At 45.2% G+C, this 20,143-nt stretch overlaps 1 protein-coding gene across 4 annotated transcripts in view; it reads left to right on the top strand.

Moving 5' to 3' along the window:
• The window catches only part of FAM114A1 (family with sequence similarity 114 member A1), a 136,738-nt gene that overhangs the window by 68,728 nt on the left and 47,867 nt on the right, over positions 1-20,143 (top strand). For all 4 annotated transcript variants that reach the window (XM_069744607.1, XM_069744605.1, XM_069744604.1 and 1 more), the window contains 4 exons: positions 1,079-1,166; positions 5,596-5,703; positions 17,512-17,606; positions 19,151-19,285. In XM_069744607.1, the coding sequence (XP_069600708.1) occupies positions 1,079-1,166; positions 5,596-5,703; positions 17,512-17,606; positions 19,151-19,285 (426 nt within the window). The remainder of the gene's footprint in view (positions 1-1,078; positions 1,167-5,595; positions 5,704-17,511; positions 17,607-19,150; positions 19,286-20,143) is intronic.

The raw sequence follows: 20,143 nt of genomic DNA, 5'->3' as shown, positions 1-20,143 counted from the left end.
AGCTGGTGTTGTAAAGTATTCTAATTTACTGAGATAATGACTTTTGGGTTTTCATTGGCTGTAAGCCATAATCATCAACATTAACAGAAATAAATACGTGAAATAGATCACTCTGTTTGCAATGACTCTATATAATATACAAGTTTCACTTTTTCTTTTGAAGAAGTGACATAAATTAACTTTTTGATGATGATCTACTTTAGTGATAAGCACTTGTATTTTCCAGGGACAGCTTTAGGACATCCCGTGGTTCTATGTCCCCCAATGAAGTGACCAAGAAATAAAGATTTTTGGTACTCAGGGTGAAATCTGTTTCTCAATAGTCTTCACACACTCACAGCACCCCCCATTAGCATCCCGGTCGGTTGGGCATGTATTTATGTTGTTAACTGTGTAATTTGAATTTTTTTTTTCCCTAATGCTGTAATTTTTGTTGCTTCTCCTACTGCTTCCTCACTAATCTGAGGGAGCCTGGCGCTAGCAGGAGCCAATTTTCCATTTAGAATGTAATAACAGTGTCCGCCTCCAGGTGGCAGCAGATTTTCCCATGGTTCTCTGTGTCCCCTAATGAAGAATAACAAGAAACGGACTTTATTTTGAGTGCCAAAAATCTTAACACATCCGAACTTGGTAGAACTGTTTTGCATGCGTGAGGTTTTACCATCCGTGTTTTTCACGGATGGATAGATAAATTACCAAGCTTCTCGCATCCTTCGCAATCTTAAATACAGACTGCATATTGATGCCATCAGTGTGCTGTATGTGTTTTTCATGCTTGTTTTTCATGCTTGTATTGGAATTTTTAATCCGTGGTATTGGAGGGAAAACTGGTATGTCTCTGAGTTTTGCATGGACACCTGGTCCAGGGAAAAAAAACTTGGAAGTGTGAACAGCCCCATAGACTATAATCCGTACGTGTTGTATCTGTGAAAAACGCAAGTAGGAAAGCACCTGGAACACTGATATGTGAATGAGGACTTAGGAGTTTATGGTATCCTGTGCTTTAAATGCTCTAATACTTATTTTCTATAACACAATGTACAGGTTATTCAGAAAAATCTCATCTTTTTTGTTTTAGGATCCAGAGATGTCTCCTAAGGAAAGCACTTGGAGCACCTGGGGAACATGGGGCAAGTCTCTTCTGACATCAGCCAGTGCAACCGTAGGTAAGTTCGCCTAAGGTCATACAGCTATATTACCCGACTCTCCGAAACACAGGAATGCTCGGCTCAGCCAACTTCTTGGTCAGATGTTTATCTCAAGAGAACAGAAGGATGGGACAATGATCAATTAGACAATGAAACTCATGTTTTCTCAAACAACCTCATCTATCGAGGAGGAGTCATTCAGCCCCGATGTCATGTTAAGGCCCATCTTTCTTCGGAATTCTGGAATATAAGCCTAGAACTTACAGACTGGGATCTTGGATCACTCTTCAAGGAGCCTCTAGTGAAGGATGTGGGTCTGAAACTTAAACTGCAGTATCTCATCCGTCTGCTTTCCATTTTTAAATGGCGCACTGACCCATAGAATTTAATGGAACCATTCACACTTTCATTTTTAATGGATCTGATGCAAAGGGGTAAGGAATAGGGAAGAAGAAATCTAGAATCCAGCACCAGAAAAATTAATTCATGTAAATACAAAAGTCAAATTTATTGAAGTAACTCCATTAAAAAAATCCATGCAAAGATGTAGGTACATGAACTTATGTGTTTCGGACCAACAATAGTTTTTATTCATAGGTAATACATATGACACAAACTGGTGTACAAATAGGCACCCGAGTTCCCTGAAACCAAATATAAGGGAACGCCCCCTTGACTTAATGAAAGTAATAACAAATATATACATATATGATTGCGAAAATCCAATAAACGTAAATTAAGAAAAGAAATTAAATATGGACATGTAAATGTATCAATAAATTAGAAAATATACATCAAGTCTGTGCGGTAATTCCAGCCTGCCGGGATTGAGTATTATGCTGAAGACTCCAGTTCTGGGTGAGTCCCAGGTTGTATTACCTATGAATAAGGACTAGTGTTGGCCCAAAACATGTCAGGTTCATATGTACCTACATCTTTTGCATGGATTTTTTTTTAGACATTTTTAATGGAGTTCCTTCAATAAATTTGACTTTTATGTTTACTTGAATTAATTTTTCCAGTGCTGAATTTCAAATTTCCTCTTCCCCATTCCTTACCTCTTTGCCAACCTGGAGGATTCCGTGCACCGACCGTATGGCAATATTGCTGACATTGTAGCGGTAAGCTGACTTTTTTTCATCAGTGTTTTTTTTTGTTTGTTTGCTTTTTTGCTGTTGCTGACCGAATCTGCATGTGAGAAAAATTTCAGCATGCACTAGATTCTTCCATATGTCTGGTCAGACTTACGGTACTCATTCCAGTCTATGGGTGTGCGGAAAGAAACGGACATACAGCGTACATTTTTTACAGATACATTGCAATTCTGTAACATAGGAAGCTGTAAATGGTCTTGTAAATTATTAACATCTGCTGCAATGAAAAAAAAAACAGATTGCACAAGGATGAGAAGTGTGAAAAAAAAAAAAAATAATTTGAGTTTTCTGAATGAAACTCTGATTCTTTTATCCGTTTATAAGCTTGTGCGAACCCAGCCTTAGGCCGGTTTCACACGTCAGTGGCTCCGGTACGTAAGGTGACAGTTTCCTCACGTACCGGAGACACTGACTCATGTAGACACATTAAAATCAATGTGTCTCTGCACATGTCAGCGTGTTTTCACGGACCGTGTCAGTGTTCGTGGGAGCGCACGTATTACACGGACCCATTAAAGTCAATGGGTCCGTGTAAAACACGTACCGCACACGGATGTTGTCCGTGTGCAGTCCGTGTGCCGTGCAGGAGACAGCGCTACAGTAAGCGCTGTCCCCTGCATCTGGTGCTGAAGCCGCCATTCATTTCTTCTCTCCAGCATCGTTCGCCTATTACAGTGATGAATATGCGGCTCCACCCCTATGGGAGGTGGAGCCGCATATTCATCACTGTAATAGGCGGCACCACGTGACCGCTCATACAGGAGAAGCTGCGGCGAGGAGAGGAAGCAGCGAGGGAGCCGGGTAAGTATTTTATTAACAGCGGGGGGGCGCACAGGGGGTGGGAGGGGGTTGGGGACCGGGATCTTTTTTTTAAACAACAAAAAAAAAAGATTTTTCATATCTTCTCTCCAGCGAACGATGCTGGAGAGAAGAAATGAATGGCGGCTTCAGCACCAGATGCAGGGGACAGCGCTTAACTGTAGTGCTGTCTCCTGCACGGTGCGTGTGGTTCTCAGTCGGCACATGGGCAGCACACGGATGCCGCACGTGTGCCACACTGATGTGCCACATAAACGCACGGATAATTCCGGTACCGATTTTTCCTGTACTGGAATTATCTGGACGTGTGAGACTGTCCTTAAATTCAGTGCTTATCTCACCAGATTTTGAGGATCAGTTTGGGGTGATCTGTAAAAATCAGATGAAAAATGGAAGATATTTATTTTCCATCACTTTTCCATCCACTGTTAACCTATCCATTGCTTAGTGTCAAAGGAAAAACAGGTTCAGATAATCCACATCCTTCAGTTTTTAAAAACAGATGAGAAAAATAATAAATTCAGATCTTTACAAATTGAGAATAAGATGGTATCACTTTTAGCCTAACAGTGATGACATTCTTTATAACTCATGTAAAAAATAACGTTTGAAGAGTAGCCGTCATTTTTAGTTTTGTTTCTTTCATAAGTTAATAGTACACATAAAAATAATAAAGTGTAATAAGTCTTATCAGACAAATCTGCATCTCTTTTTCTCCTGGACTGATCATTCATTTTCAAAATACTCAGTTAATGGATAAATTGTGTCTTCATTGGACAGACTTTCCCATCACTAATATAGGAATACTAGCTATTGAACCCGTTCTACGCCCGGGTGGCTAGCATCTATATTGGTATATGGTCTCCATCCTGGTATGTGCTGCTCCATCCTGCGTACCCATCCTGACATGTGCTGCACCCATCCTGCACCCCCATTCTGACATGTGCTGCTGACATCCTGCACCCCCGTTCTGACATGTGCTGCACCCATCCTGCACCCCCATTCTGACATGTGCTGCTCCCATCCTGCGCATACATTCTGACATGTGCTGCTCCATCCTGCGTCCCCATCCTGTCATGTGTTGCACCCATCTTGCGCCCCCATTGTGACATGTGCTGCTTCCATCCTGCGCCCCCATTGTGACATGTGCTGCTCCCATCCTGCGCCCCCATTCTGACATGTTCTGCACCCATCCTGCGCCTCCATTCTGACATGTTCTGCACCCATCCTGCGCCCCCATTCTGTCATGTGTTGCACCCATCCTGCGCCCCCATTCTGTCATGTGCTGCTGCCATCCTGCGCCCCCGTTCTGTCACGTGCTGCTACCATCCTGCGCCCGTTCTGTCATGTGCTGCTGCCATCCTGCGCCTGTTCTGTCATGTGCTGCTCCCATCCTGCGCCCCCGTTCTGTCATGTGCTGCTCCCATCCTACGCCCGTTCTGTCATGTGCTGCTCCCATCCTGCGCCCGTTCTGTCATGTGCTGCTACCATCCTGCGCCCGTTCTGTCATGTGCTGCTACCATCCTGCGCCCGTTCTGTCATGTGCTGCTCCCATCCTGCGCCACCGTTGTATTATATGCCCCCCATAAGATGCTCCATTATATATACCCCGTATGCTGCTGCCATATATAAAAAAAAAAAAAAAAATACCATACTCACCGATGGTCGCTGGGGGCCTGAGCAGGCGGGGACACCGGCGCGCTGTGGGGGTCAGGTGCTGGAGTCACCGCTAGCTCAGGCCCCCAGCACTTGCTATACTCACCTGTCTGTCCCGTTCCAGCGCTGCGCGCCGCCATCTTCCGGCTCCTCTGGCTGTGACTGTTCAGTCAGAGGGCGGCGCCGGCGCGCATTAAGCGCGTTATCGCACCCTCTGAACTGGGAACGTCACAGCAGAGGACCCGGGAGCCGGAGCCGAACGCAGCGCTGGAACGGGGGACAGGTGAATATACTTACCCTCCTGGCGGTCCCTGACTCTTCGGTGGAGATCGCGGTGTGCGTTCAGTGTTTACGCATACCGCGATCTCCTGGGAGCGTCACTCTGTGAGGCCCAGACTGCGCCGGCGCTTGCGCAGTCTATAAAGGCTTCGGACAGAGTGACGATCCCAGCGTTATATTATGGATAGGAAATGGTGGTTGCTGCTCATAGCATTCTATGGAGAACTGTAACTGTTCTTTCTGTAGAACTTACAGCAGAATGTCTGTGTCTGCCTCTTCCCATCCCCTCTCCATAGAATTTTAAAAGCACCACCTTAAGTAATGGGAAAAGCTGTCTTTGCTGAATATAGATTTTACCCAGAAATTGAGAATAGAAGATCAATCCAGGAGGAGAAAGAAGCAGATTTCTTTTACAAGAGATAGTACAAAGTTATTTATTTTCATGTGTATTATTGTTTTATGAAAGGTTACATTTTCTGTGTTTAAAAAAAGCCAGAGCAATTAGGGAATCTTCATAAATGTGATTTATATTTCATTAGGACATGGAATATCTGCAGTGAAAGAAAAAGCAGGAGTCACATTGAGAGTCAGAACTTCTGAGTCTGAGGAGAGTGGCGAGATCGGGCCATGTGAAGCTGGAGAAGAAGGTGAATACATTTCATAATCTGTCCAGTAAAACAATGTTATCAGAGGATTTCTCCTGTGGAAAATAAGATCAACTCCATCATCCACTTACATTACTGTGACGACACTTTGCTGTTCATGTGTTAAGTTGCTTGATTTCCTCCTGACAGAATTTGATCCAGACTATGCAATGTCCAATCATAAAGTTGCAGAAAATGCTTCAGGAACAAAACTCTTCTAACATTTAGCAACAGCATCCTTGCACGTTTTCCCCCTCTTCAGCCGACAGGGATCCCAACTCAATCACCGCCATGGCCCCGCACTCCCTGCTCCCTCTCCTGCTTCTGCTCCCCAGTGTCTGAGCATGGCTCGCAGATCCCCGGGCACTGTGCTTAGGGCGCACGCGCCATCCTGCCTTCTTAAAGGGACAGTGCGCGCCATCCTAAAATGTCCCCAGCCAATGGCTGGGAGACACATATTATTTAAGGTGCCTCCACCTGTTGGGAGGTGCCTGTACAACGTTGCTAGTCTGTTCCTAAAGACGTTTGCTAGTTCTTAGGGCCAAATCTGCTAGTTCCCGCTAGTGTCTGTCTGTTGTTCTTGCTACAGCAATAGCGGTTGGATACTAGTAAAACTTAGCTTTTATTCAATACTAAAATATAAAAAATGGACTGATACATACAAAATGACAGAGAAAAAGGACCAGGGACCAGTGATAAATTGTGCCCTTAACCTAACACAGAATGGGGAAGAAAAAATAGACGTAGACACACAGTAATTAAAAATTGACTGTACTGATAGTCTCCTTATAGTCAATAGAGACTTGACAGGGGTAGCGAATAATGCAAAGCGATAGGGATGCCAATATTATGCATAGCTCTCAATGATCTATTACTGCAATAACGTGGTGTCCCACGTCTATCATTAGGGACAATGTCCACGTAAAAAATGGCATAGGCAACACCATAGACAGAGAGTCTAGCCTTTAAAGACCCCTATTATTATGCAAATATTGCTACAGAGCGCACAAAACGCCACCACCCGTTACTTAAACCAATGTAAACCGGGTTATAGTACCAGTCAATAAACAAGCAGCACATCACTAATGCCTCAGAGAATAATGTAAATACATAGTGCACTAAACCACATGTAAAACGGAACCATGTATCCTCATAGTATGCTAATGAGCGTTCCAGATGTGGCCTGTGTATTCCTTATACCTTTTTGCATGTAAGCGGCATCCTCTCTGGGTGCTCCCTTAGTTGAAGTATACATGCAAGATGCACAACCAGGTACCGCCCACTGCTGCGGTCAAAGCACACCACACATACAGCCCACTGTTGTGGGTAGATCTCACCAGAGTCTGACGGTATGCTCTGTCATGGCGGAGACATTCAGTGTGGTGGGGTAATGGTGAGGCCGTGACGTTAGACAGCGTCTCCCGACGCGTTTCATCCTACCGGAATCATCAGGGGAGTAGCAGGGTATGACTAAGCCGCCTTACCGATCTCCCTCACTCCTGTGCAATTTAAATGTTCCGACCTCTAGCGCGTCCAGGGAAGCCCCGCCCCTGGCGTGTGACGCGTCCGGGGTCATGTGAAGTGTTTCCGGTGTAGTAGGTTGCTCGTCTGGTATAGCTGGAACGCAAGCAGGGCACGCAGGTGGAACGCTCAGTTCCCTTGAAGTGCGCATGCGGCGTAAACCAGATCAATGGCTAGCCCGTCACCGTACCTATAATGTGGGACATGTTATCCAAATAGATAAACATGAAATCCCCTGATGATTCCGGTAGGATGAAACGCGTCGGGAGACGCTGTCTAACGTCACGGCCTCACCATTACCCCACCACACTGAATGTCTCCGCCATGACAGAGCATACCATCAGACTCTGGTGAGATCTACCCACAACAGTGGGCTGTATGTGTGGTGTGCTTTGACCGCAGCAGTGGGCGGTACCTGGTTGTGCATCTTGCATGTATACTTCAACTAAGGGAGCACCCAGAGAGGATGCCGCTTACGTGCAAAAAGGTATAAGGAATACACAGGCCACATCTGGAACGCTCATTAGCATACTATGAGGATACATGGTTCCGTTTTACATGTGGTTTAGTGCACTATGTATTTACATTATTCTCTGAGGCATTAATGACGTGCTGCTTGTTTATTGACTGGTACTATAACCCGGTTTACATTGGTTTAAGTAACGGGTGGTGGCGTTTTGTGCGCTCTGTAGCAATATTTGCATAATAATAGGGGTCTTTAAAGGCTAGACTCTCTGTCTATGGTGTTGCCTGTGCCATTTTTTACGTGGACATTGTCCCTAATGATAGACGTGGGACACCACGTTATTGCAGTAATAGATCATTGAGAGCTATGCATAATATTGGCATCCCTATCTCTTTGTATTATTCGCTACCCCTGTCAAGTCTCTATTGACTATAAGGAGACTATCAGTACAGTCAATTTTTAATTACTGTGTGTCTAAAGATGGCGCCGTGCAGGAGCAGCTTGGAGATAGCAGAGGGCTGCTATGGCGCAGGCGTGGGCGGCGTCATCTTGGAGGAGGATTTTTTTTCTTCTCCAGTAAGGTGACGCATGCGCAGTAGCAGCTATAGGATCACAGCTATGGATACCGATAGCAGCTACTGCACAGAGGCCGTGGGCGCCATTTTCAAACTGGTTTTTTTTTTTTTGCTGAATAACATGAAGAAAATGTATTAGTATTATTGGCATATAAAACATGCGATTTTGCTGCAGAGCAGGTGCCAGATATTCATTATGCAAATTAGGAGGCAGCTCAGTGAGGGATCAGTTATCTGTCAGCAGTCTGCATTACGAATATCTAATCAGAGCACCACATGTAGACACCCCCCTCCAAGCCCACCCCAGGGCATGGGTATATCATTAACTAAAAGCTGAAAAGTAAGATTAAAGAACAACCATAGGATGAATTTCATCAATCAAGGTATCATTTTAATCAGTATAATGGCGCCGACCAGACACTGAGTGTAGGTTACTGTGCACAATCCTGCTGACAGGTTCCCTTTAAGTCAACGAACGAGTATCACATGCTTGAAACAAAAGTTGTTTTCCCACAATTTTGGAAAGGTGCCAACAATTTTGTCCAGCCCATTTTTGTGTGAAATTATGTCCAATTTGTCTTTTTTCCCCACTGCGCCGTGCTCCAAGGAGAGCATGGAGGGACGTGACTAGGTGAGCACCTGACTTTTCACTAGAACCCCTGATGGTGGGGTTAAGCTTGGCTTTCGATGAATAGAGATGAGCGAATTTGCTCACAGTCACGACACATGCATGGAGAGCCTGTTTATTGGGCTCTCCATGCATGTGACTGTCACACACCCATGACACATGCAGCTGCGGCACCAATCAGCAGATCAGCCAACGCGATCCAGGAAGCTGGGTTTCCTCTGCAGCTTATTCAGCAAGTGCTATAGCTTGCCAGGTAAGAGGGAAACGGAGCAAATTTGCTCATATTTACCGATGAATACCAGGTGATACTGCAGGACAGACCATGGAAAAATGACAGCTGACCCCCAAGGGACTGGCAGCTGGAATGGCCTGGAGAGAAAGAATAGTTGATGCAGGCAAGCGCGGACTGGTACGGCTGGCTGATATACAGACTGGCAAGGCTGGTGGTGGCGGGTCCAGCTGATACACAGGTTGGCACGGCTGGTGCAGGAGGGTCCAGCTGATACACAGGTTGGCATGGCAGGTGCAGGCGGGTCCAGCTGATATGCAGACTTGCACGGTAGGTGTGACGGATCCAGCTGATGCACATACTGGCATAACAGGTGTGGGTGGATCCGTCTAATGAACAAACTGGCATGGCAGATGCTGGCAGATTCAGCTGTAATACAGACTGAGAAGACGAGTACTAGCAAGAACAACAGTATAAATATATATGAAACGCGTCGGGAGACGCTGTCTAACGTCACGGCCTCACCATTACCCCAGAGTCTGACGGTATGCTCTGTCATGGCGGAGACATTCAGTGTGGTTGGGTAATGGTGAGGCCGTGACGTTAGACCGCGTCTCCCGACGCGTTTCATCCTATCGGAATCATCAGGGGAGTAGCAGGGTATGACTAAGCCGCCTTACCGATCTCCCTCACTCCTGTGCAATTTAAATGTTCCGACCTCTAGCGCGTCCAGGGAAGCCCCGCCCCTGGCGTGTGACGCGTCCGGGGTCATGTGAAGTGTTTCCGGTGTAGTAGGTTGCTCGTCTGGTATAGCTGGAACGCAAGCAGGGCACGCAGGTGGAACGCTCAGTTCCCTTGAAGTGCGCATGCGGCGTAAACCAGATCAATGGCTAGCCCGTCACCGTACCTATAATGTGGGACATGTTATCCAAATAGATAAACATGAAATCCTCTGATGATTCCGGTAGGATGAAACGCGTCGGAAGACGCTGTCTAACGTCACGGCCTCACCATTACCCCACCACACTGAATGTCTCCGCCATGACAGAGCATACCGTCAGACTCTGGTGAGATCTACCCACAACAGTGGGCTGTATGTGTGGTGTGCTTTGACCGCAGCAGTGGGCGGTACCTGGTTGTGCATCTTGCATGTATACTTCAACTAAGGGAGCACCCAGAGAGGATGCCGCTTACGTGCAAAAAGGTATAAGGAATACACAGGCCACATCTGGAACGCTCATTAGCATACTATGAGGATACATGGTTCCGTTTTACATGTGGTTTAGTGCACTATGTATTTACATTATTCTCTGAGGCATTAGTGACGTGCTGCTTGTTTATTGACTGGTACTATAACCCGGTTTACATTGGTTTAAGTAACGGGTGGTGGCGTTTTGTGCGCTCTGTAGCAATATTTGCATAATAATAGGGGTCTTTAAAGGCTAGACTCTCTGTCTATGGTGTTGCCTGTGCCATTTTTTACGTGGACATTGTCCCTAATGATAGACGTGGGACACCACGTTATTGCAGTAATAGATCATTGAGAGCTATGCATAATATTGGCATCCCTATCTCTTTGTATTATTCGCTACCCCTGTCAAGTCTCTATTGACTATAAGGAGACTATCAGTACAGTCAATTTTTAATTACTGTGTGTCTACGTCTATTTTTTCTTCCCCATTCTGTGTTAGGTTAAGGGCACAATTTATCACTGGTCCCTGGTCCTTTTTCTCTGTCATTTTGTATGTATCAGTCCATTTTTTATATTTTAGTATTGAATAAAAGCTAAGTTTTACTAGTATCCAACCGCTATTGCTGTTGTATATTCTCTTTTGGAATACTACCCAGCTAATTTATATTTAAGTGTGGCATGGCAGGCTTCCTCACCACGGGTATTGACACTAATCAATGGGTCTCAGAGGCCAAAGAGGTGTTGTCAGATAGAACCTACACTCAAAAGAAATACGTACCTTCATTTAATGCAGCCTTCAAGGAGCTTACTAAAACATACAAAGATCAAATAGCCTCATGGTGGGAGGTGCAGAGTTTGGACAACTATATCAAATCAGGCATCGTCCCCAGACACTTAAGCTTCCCTGGACGCGCTAGAGGTCGGAACATTTAAATTGCACAGGAGTGAGGGAGATCGGTAAGGTGGCTTAGTCATACCCTGCTACTCCCCTGATGATTCCGATAGGATGAAACGCGTCGGGAGACGCTGTCTAACGTCACGGCCTCACCATTACCCAACCACACTGAATGTCTCCGCCATGACAGAGCATACCGTCAGACTCTGGGGTAATGGTGAGGCCGTGACGTTAGACAGCGTCTCCCGACGCGTTTCATATATATTTATACTGTTGTTCTTGCTAGTACTCGTCTTCTCAGTCTGTATTACAGCTGAATCTGCCAGCATCTGCCATGCCAGTTTGTTCATTAGACGGATCCACCCACACCTGTTATGCCAGTATGTGCATCAGCTGGATCCGTCACACCTACCGTGCAAGTCTGCATATCATAATAACACGACCAGGCAACATAATAAATCCTGGGGGGGTAAATGCACTAAGTAGTGCAAGATAACCCCCCACCAAACAAAAAAACCAACTCCATACGACTATATGAATAAGGAGTATACAATGAGCATAGAGGTAATCAAAAAATAACAATACTTTATTAAGTTATATGTAAAAATACAACATACCAATAATGTGCTAATAACGCAAACAATACAGTACTCAAGGATAGTTAAAAACAATACATAAGTGGGCAACCCCCGGTGTGCACCGTCAATAGAGCCAATGTACAAGCAAACGGTTACAGCGTGCCGCTATGGGTGCATATATCTGTAACTGCACCAATACATTTAACCATGCCCAGTGGCGTGAGAGGAAGATGTAACGTCGCTACACTTACCGATGCAGGGCTCCAAGAGGGGGCACACCGGACGGGATCCACCTATGCGACCCCCGACGCGCGTTTCGCCCAGAGACAAGATGGCTTTATCAAGGGGAGATAACGCCGGAAGAGTTTGGCAGCTTTAAATAGAGCCGGCCCGCCACCATGTAACAGGTCACGTGCTGAATCCCAGCCAGTGGCCGCGGAGTATTCGGCGCATGCGCACGTCCAACGCCGAGCGCCGCGTCACAGAAGGCGTCAAGCAACGCTAGTGCGCCTGGGAAAGATACACCCATGGCGCACGCGCGGTGCAAAAAAGACGCCGCTGCGACAGGGAGCAAGGGAGAGGGGACCGCGCATGCGCACTACCGCGGTGAGCCGGCTACGGAGTCAAGGGCCTCCCACTGTCTGACACCGCCAGGGAATGCCAAAACTAAAGAGGGGGAAATGACCAAAATGTCAATCCAACCTCACGAAGCAAAATACCAGACATGTATACAGCATAAAAGCGGCAAGAAACAGTAATTCAATTAATACAATAATACAATAAAGCAAATTATGCCGCAATACGTGAGAGCCGATGGTCGGTATATGTTGAAGCCTAAGACGGTGGCATCCACAGAATGTTTGTGAGGGAGGTCCGTGACAATCAAGAGATATACAAGAGGTGCCCATAACTCGGTCCTTAGATGGAATATGGCTAAAAAACACATAAAGAATAATAATTAGTGAAATTAAAAACATAAATTAAAACCATAACGGGAAGGGGGAATCCCTGGAATGGGGACCCACTCTAGGGGGAGATATAAAAACTGGAGGGGCAAAGAATAAATAAACGCAGGAGACATAAACCCAAAATTGAAAAAGAAGGAACGTTCAATAATACATTGGGTCTGGTGGTAACCAAGGCACTAGGCAAGAATGTTTATGAGAGACCCATAATAGTTTAAAGAAAAGAGGAGAAACTCAAGGACTCGTTTAATCCCTTGGGGACCATGGTGTCAACACGAACTATCCAGCCCGCTTCACGTTGGGCAAGGATCTTTTTATAGTTACCACCTCTTGTACCGAGGTGGATACTCTCGATACCTCTGACCTGAAGAGTCCCCGCATCACAGTTATGAAATTGTTTAAAATGACGAGGGATGGTCTTCAGGTCAGAGGTGAAATCAAGAGTACTAGCTGCACGTATGTCCCTCACGTGTTCGCGGACACGTACCCGTAACTCCCTCGATGTCAATCCAATATAGATCAGAGAGCACCCACACGTAGCATAATACACGACGTTTGAGGTACTACACGTGATGTGCTGCCTGATTGAAAATTCTTTTCTTCCATCGGAAGATTTAAAAGTTGTGGCCCGCACGATATTATCACATGCTAAACAGTGGCCACATTTGAAGGAGCCGAGCACCGGCCCCTAGAGCTAAAGGGATTAACAATAAGAGGGACATAATGACTGCGAACAAGCAAGTTACTCAAGTTGGGGGATCTTTTGGCGGTCATCTGTGGGAAGTCACCTAAAGCCTGGGCCAGAGCCGGTTCGGTCATCAGAACTGACCAGTGTTTTTTAAGTATATCTCTCATGTTTGACCACTCATGGTAATACGTTGTGATAAACCTAATTTTGTCTACGGCAGTACCACCCCTCCGTCCACTACCGTTGGTATACAACAGGTCTCTACGAGGCGTCCGCCTGGCCCTCTCGAAACCCCGTCTGATACTTCTGCGGCTATATCCGCGATCCCTGAAACGTCCCTCAAGGTCAGCCGCCTGTGCCATAAACCTACCGTCGGTGGAGCAGATCCGCCTCATCCTTAGGAACTGTCCAACCGGGACGGCCCCAATGGTGGAAGGATTGTGTGCAGAGCCAGCATGCAACAGAGCATTGACTGCAGTCGACTTCCTGAATACGTCAGTCTGGATCCGACGTGTGCTGTCGACCTCCAGGCTGACGTCCAGAAAGTCGATATGCTGTGAGTCAAAAATATGTGTTAGTTTGATGTTAAAAGGATTCTCGTTGAGCTGGCCCATAAAGTCCCCGAGCTGCGCGCCGTTCCCTCCCACAAAAATAGGACGTCATCAATATATCTAAGCCAGCACAGCACATGGTCCGCGGCCTGCACCCCCCCCGCTGCCAAAAATATATCTCTCCCATGATCCCAGGAAGAGGTTGGCATACGAGGGGGCACAAGCCGCGCCCATGGCCGTGCCGCGCTTCTGCAAATAAAATCTGTCCTTGAAAGTAAAAAAGTTGTGGGTCAGGGCAAAGCGCAGCAGCTCGAGGATTAACTCACACATGGGGCCGCCCAGGTCGGAGGTCCCCAAGAAGAGGCGGACCGCAGCCAGACCCTGCTCATGGTCAATGCACGTATATAACGTCTGCACATTGCTGTTGTATATTCTCTTTTGGAATACTACCCAGCTAATTTATATTTAAGTGTGGCATGGCAGGCTTCCTCACCACGGGTATTGACACTAATCAATGGGTCTCAGAGGCCAAAGAGGTGTTGTCAGATAGAACCTACACTCAAAAGAAATACGTACCTTCATTTAATGCAGCCTTCAAGGAGCTTACTAAAACATACAAAGATCAAATAGCCTCATGGTGGGAGGTGCAGAGTTTGGACAACTATATCAAATCAGGCATCGTCCCCAGACACTTAAGCTTCCCTGGACGCGCTAGAGGTCGGAACATTTAAATTGCACAGGAGTGAGGGAGATCGGTAAGGTGGCTTAGTCATACCCTGCTACTCCCCTGATGATTCCGATAGGATGAAACGCGTCGGGAGACGCTGTCTAACGTCACGGCCTCACCATTACCCAACCACACTGAATGTCTCCGCCATGACAGAGCATACCGTCAGACTCTGGGGTAATGGTGAGGCCGTGACGTTAGACAGCGTCTCCCGACGCGTTTCATATATATTTATACTGTTGTTCTTGCTAGTACTCGTCTTCTCAGTCTGTATTACAGCTGAATCTGCCAGCATCTGCCATGCCAGTTTGTTCATTAGACGGATCCACCCACACCTGTTATGCCAGTATGTGCATCAGCTGGATCCGTCACACCTACCGTGCAAGTCTGCATATCAGCTGGACACTCCTGCACCAGCCGTGCCAACCTGTGTCTCAGCTGGACCCGCCACCACCAGCCTTGCCAGTCTGTATATCAGCCAGCCGTACCAGTCCGCGCTTGCCTGCATCAACTATTCTTTCTCTCCAGGCCATTCCAGCTGCCAGTCCCTTGGGGGTCAGCTGTCATTTTTCCATGGTCTGTCCTGCAGTATCACCTGGTATTCATCGGTAAATATGAGCAAATTTGCTCCGTTTCCCTCTTACCTGGCAAGCTATAGCGCTTGCTGAATAAGCTGCAGAGGAAACCCAGCTTCCTGGATCGCATTGGCTGATCTGCTGATTGGTGCCGCAGCTGCATGTGTCATGGGTGTGTGACAGTCACATGCATGGAGAGCCCAATAAACAGGCTCTCCATGCATGTGTCGTGACTGTGAGCAAATTCGCTCATCTCTATTCATCGAAAGCCAAGCTTAACCCCACCATCAGGGGTTCAAGTGAAAAGTCAGGTGCTCACCTAGTCACGTCCCTCCATGCTCTCCTTGGAGCACGGCGCAGTGGGGAAAAAAGACAAATTGGACATAATTTCACACAAAAATGGGCTGGACAAAATTGTTGGCACCTTTCCAAAATTGTGGGAAAACAACTTTTGTTTCAAGCATGTGATACTCGTTCGTTGACTTAAAGGGAACCTGTCAGCAGGATTGTGCACAGTAACCTACACTCAGTGTCTGGTCGGCGCCATTATACTGATTAAAATGATACCTTGATTGATGAAATTCATCCTATGGTTGTTCTTTAATCTTACTTTTCAGCTTTTAGTTAATGATATACCCATGCCCTGGGGTGGGCCTGGAGGGGGGTGTCTACATGTGGTGCTCTGATTAGATATTCGTAATGCAGACTGCTGACAGATAACTGATCCCTCACTGAGCTGCCTCCTAATTTGCATAATGAATATCTGGCACCTGCTCTGCAGCAAAATCGCATGTTTTATATGCCAATAATACTAATACATTTTCTTCATGTTATTCAGCAAAAAAAAAAAAACAGTTTGAAAATGGCGCCCACGGCCTCTGTGCAGTAGCTGCTATCGGTATCCATAGCTGTGATCCTATAGCTGCTACTGCGCATGCGTCACCTTACTGGAGAAGAAAAAAAATCCTCCTCCAAGATGACGCCGCCCACGCCTGCGCCATAGCAGCCCTCTGCTATCTCCAAGCTGCTCCTGCACGGTGCCATCTTGGAGGAGGATTTTTTTTTCTTCTCCAGTAACATGACGCATGCGCAGTAGCAGCAGTGACCTGTCAGCCTGCATTATGAATATCTAATCAGAGCACCACATTAAGACCCCCCACAGGCCGCCCTAGGGCACGAGCATATCATTAACTAAAAACTGAATAAAGATTAAAAAGCAGACATAAGACAGATTTCATCAACCCAGGTATCATTTTACTCAGTATAACAGCGTCGACCTCACACTGTCTGTAGGTTACTGTGCACAATCCTGGTGACAGGTTCCCTTTAATCTTAGGCTAGGTTCACATTGCGTTAGAGGCGTCCATTAGACGGACTACGTTACACCGCGGCATAATAAGGTGTAACGTAGTCCGTTAATTCCGCCATTAAGTCCTATGTCGGACGCATCGCTAGCGCACACCCACAATGGGCGTGTGCTAGCGATGAGCCGTCATTGAGTGAAGGACCCTGGGACGCGGGCTGAAGCGTTTCCGGGTCCGTCACTACTAGCACAGATGGAGCATCTGCTAGCTCTATCTGCGCTAGCGCAATGACATATCGGCACTTGCGTTAACAGCAGCACGTTAACTCATGTGTTGAACGGGCTGCTGTTAACGCAATGTGAACCCAGCCTTAGCATTGTGTGTATGTGTGTGGTATACTAAGCATGGAGAACAGAAAGAGAAAAGAACTGTCTGAGGACTTGAGAACCAGAATTGTTATCCCTCCTCCACCAAATTGTACATACTGTATTCCAGGTGAAGGCATTCTCCAGATAGTCACCAAATCCAGATTTGACCATTACAGGGTCACCTACATTGCTTGGCAGTGTGTTTTTCTTTTATTCACTTGTTTGCCATGGGTCTAGCTTAATACTTGTAAAAACTAATAGAAAGGATAACTATGGAGGTTGTCAAAAGAAGTCAATCAGATCCAACATTTGGCAACCTTACTATCTGCAACACTGCTGTCTATCGTACCAGTGTGGCCATAGGTTCATTACATTCTTTTCTAGAGTTGCAGACTTGATTGCAAAATTGTCTTGCAGTATTTCAGCTTTCAAAAAGGCTCGAGACTTTAATAAAAGAAAGTCAAACAAATATTTGGCTCTTGTACATCTTATTGTGTGTTACTGTGTTGCTACTATATTACAATATACTCTTTCTCCATTCACTTATAGCACCGACAGAAAAAGGTGATGGCCCAGATGAACCCACTTCACCTACTGCCAGTCGTGGTGTATTTTCAGCTTTAACTAATGCTGTACAGAACACGGTGAGTTATTATTCCTTGGACAGATAATTCCATAAGTTACAGCTGAGGGATCATGCACTCTGATGATAACCAGGAACAGGGGACATTTCCTTGCACTTTGCTACTTTTGTGTATTGATGACTGATTATAATGAAGCATTTGTATGATCCATTATTACAGATGACTAGTGACAGATGTATCTTTTTAGCATCTTATGAATTGATGGTAATGAAAAGATCCGATTTTATGATATTTAATGATAATCAGCCTATTGAAGTCAAGTAAACACGGCTGTAGACACCATGCTGTATTTCTGCTATTATAAATACTGTTTCTATAGAGGACTTCAGTGCTCCTGTCATTTCTTCTCTGCATATACAGCTCTGGCAAAAATTTAGAGACCACTCTTTGTAGGTATATTTTTGAGTAAAATGTAAATTGTTCTTTTATTCTATAAACTACTGACAACATATCTCCGAAAGTTCCAAGCAATACATTTTGTATTTATTTTCTGAAAATGAGAAATGGTCAAAATAACAAAAAAATGCATTGCTTGCAGACCACAAATAATGCAAAAAAAAACAAAACAAGTTCATAATCATTTAGAAACAACTATACTAATGTTTTAACTCAGGAAGAGTTCAGAAATCAATATTTTGTGGAATAACCATGATTTTTAACCACAGCTTTCATGCGTCTTGGCATGCTTGCCACCAGTCTTTCACACTGCTTTTGGGTGACCTTATGCCAGTCCTGGTACAAAAATTTAAGCAGTTCTTCTTTGTTTGATGGCTTGTGACTATCTATCTTCCTCTTGATTACATTCCAGAGGTTTTCAATGGGGTTCAGGTCTGGAGATTAGGCTGTCCATGACAGGGATTTGATGTGGTGGTCCTTCATCCACACCTTGATTGACCTAGCTGTGTGGCATGGCGCATTGTCCTGCTGGAAAAACCAATCCTCAGAGTTGGGGAACTTTGCCTGAGCAGAAGGAATCAACTGTTTTTCCAGGATAACCTTGTATGCGGCTTGATTCATACGTCCTTCACAAAGAACAACCTGCCCAAATCCAGCCTTGCTGACGCATCCCTAGATCAACACCTGGTCGTCTAGTGGTTAGACGAAGACCTGGAGAGGCGTACAAGCCACAGTGTCTGGCACCCACTGTGAAATTTGGTGGAGGATCAAAAAACTGAAAATTGCGCAGGTTGTTCATTATGAAGGACGTATGAACCAAGCCACATACAAGGTTATCCTGGAAAAACAGTTGATTAGTTCTGTTCAGGCAATGTTCCCCAACTCTGAGGACTGGTTTTTCCAGCAGGACAATCCTAGTATTGGTCTAATATTATTAATATAATTGGTCTAGTATGAGTCTAAAAAGGTCCCAGTGACCTGTGTGTAAATTGCATTTTTTAAATAAACATCATAATTTGAAAAAAAATGTAATAAAACAAAAAACTAAAACAAACAAATTTGATTTAAACAATATGTCATTTTCTGATTGTGCACTCCCTTTTAATTACATTACATCCTAGGTACCATTAATTGTGCATGCATTGTAGGGTAAATCTGTATTGAGTGGCGGCCTTGATGCCTTGGAGTTTATCGGAAAAAAGACAATGAATGTGCTGGCCGAAAGTGACCCAGGATTTAAGAAAACCAAGACTCTTATGCAGAAGACGGCGTCTCTATCTCAGGTAATGACATGAGCGTGAAAAGTGATGATGCTTTACCATCTTTCTTCGTTGATTGAGAATGTTCTGGATCTGCTTGTTTAAAAGGGGTCTTTGCTCTAGACAAATCCTCACCAAATGCCTTTATTCCATTGTGGTGAACCTGTAGGGAAAAATTCCTCATCTGTTTGTGCGAAATCCGCAAATAATATATTTAACACAATAAATAGCGATTACATTGTCAAATCACTAGCAAAGTGCTTCCCACAGTGATAATTGTTCATACTGGTGGGACCAGGAGCAGGACCCGAGTCAAAGCCCAAACTGGGCACCCTTTATGGACCAGGCGATTTTTCACTTTTGAGCTTTCCTTTCTTTTTGACACTTTTTTCCAAGAGTCTTACCTTTTTTTTTTTTTTTTTTTTGAGGCCATGATTTATGTGGATTCAGTTGTAGTTTTGAATTACACCATCCAGTTTACCACACAATGTGATGAAAAATGGGAAAAAAATTCCAAGAGGATTGAAATAGTGCTAACATGCTATTCCGCTATAGCTTTTTCTTTTTGGTTTCTGTTTGTACGGTGTTCGTACAGAAATATTCAGAATTTTTTTATTTTTTTTAAAGTGCAGTAATAAATAAATATACTAGCTGAAGAACCCGGCGTTGCCTGAGCATAGTAAATATCTGTGCTTAGTTATAGCACCTCACTTCTCTTATTTTCCCATCACGCCTCTCATTTTCCCCCTCACATCTCTCATTTTCTCCCTTACACCTCTCATTTTCCCCCTCACTCCTCTTATTTTCCCCCTCACTCCTCTCATTCCCCCTACCACTTGTCATTTCGACCTCACATCTGTCATTTTCCGATCACTCCACTAT

The sequence above is a fragment of the Ranitomeya imitator genome, chromosome 1 (assembly GCF_032444005.1).
Source record: "Ranitomeya imitator isolate aRanImi1 chromosome 1, aRanImi1.pri, whole genome shotgun sequence".
Lineage (NCBI taxonomy): Eukaryota > Metazoa > Chordata > Amphibia > Anura > Dendrobatidae > Ranitomeya > Ranitomeya imitator.
The sequence above is the reverse complement of the archived record's forward strand: the minus strand, read 5'-3'. Positions and strand labels throughout refer to the sequence as shown.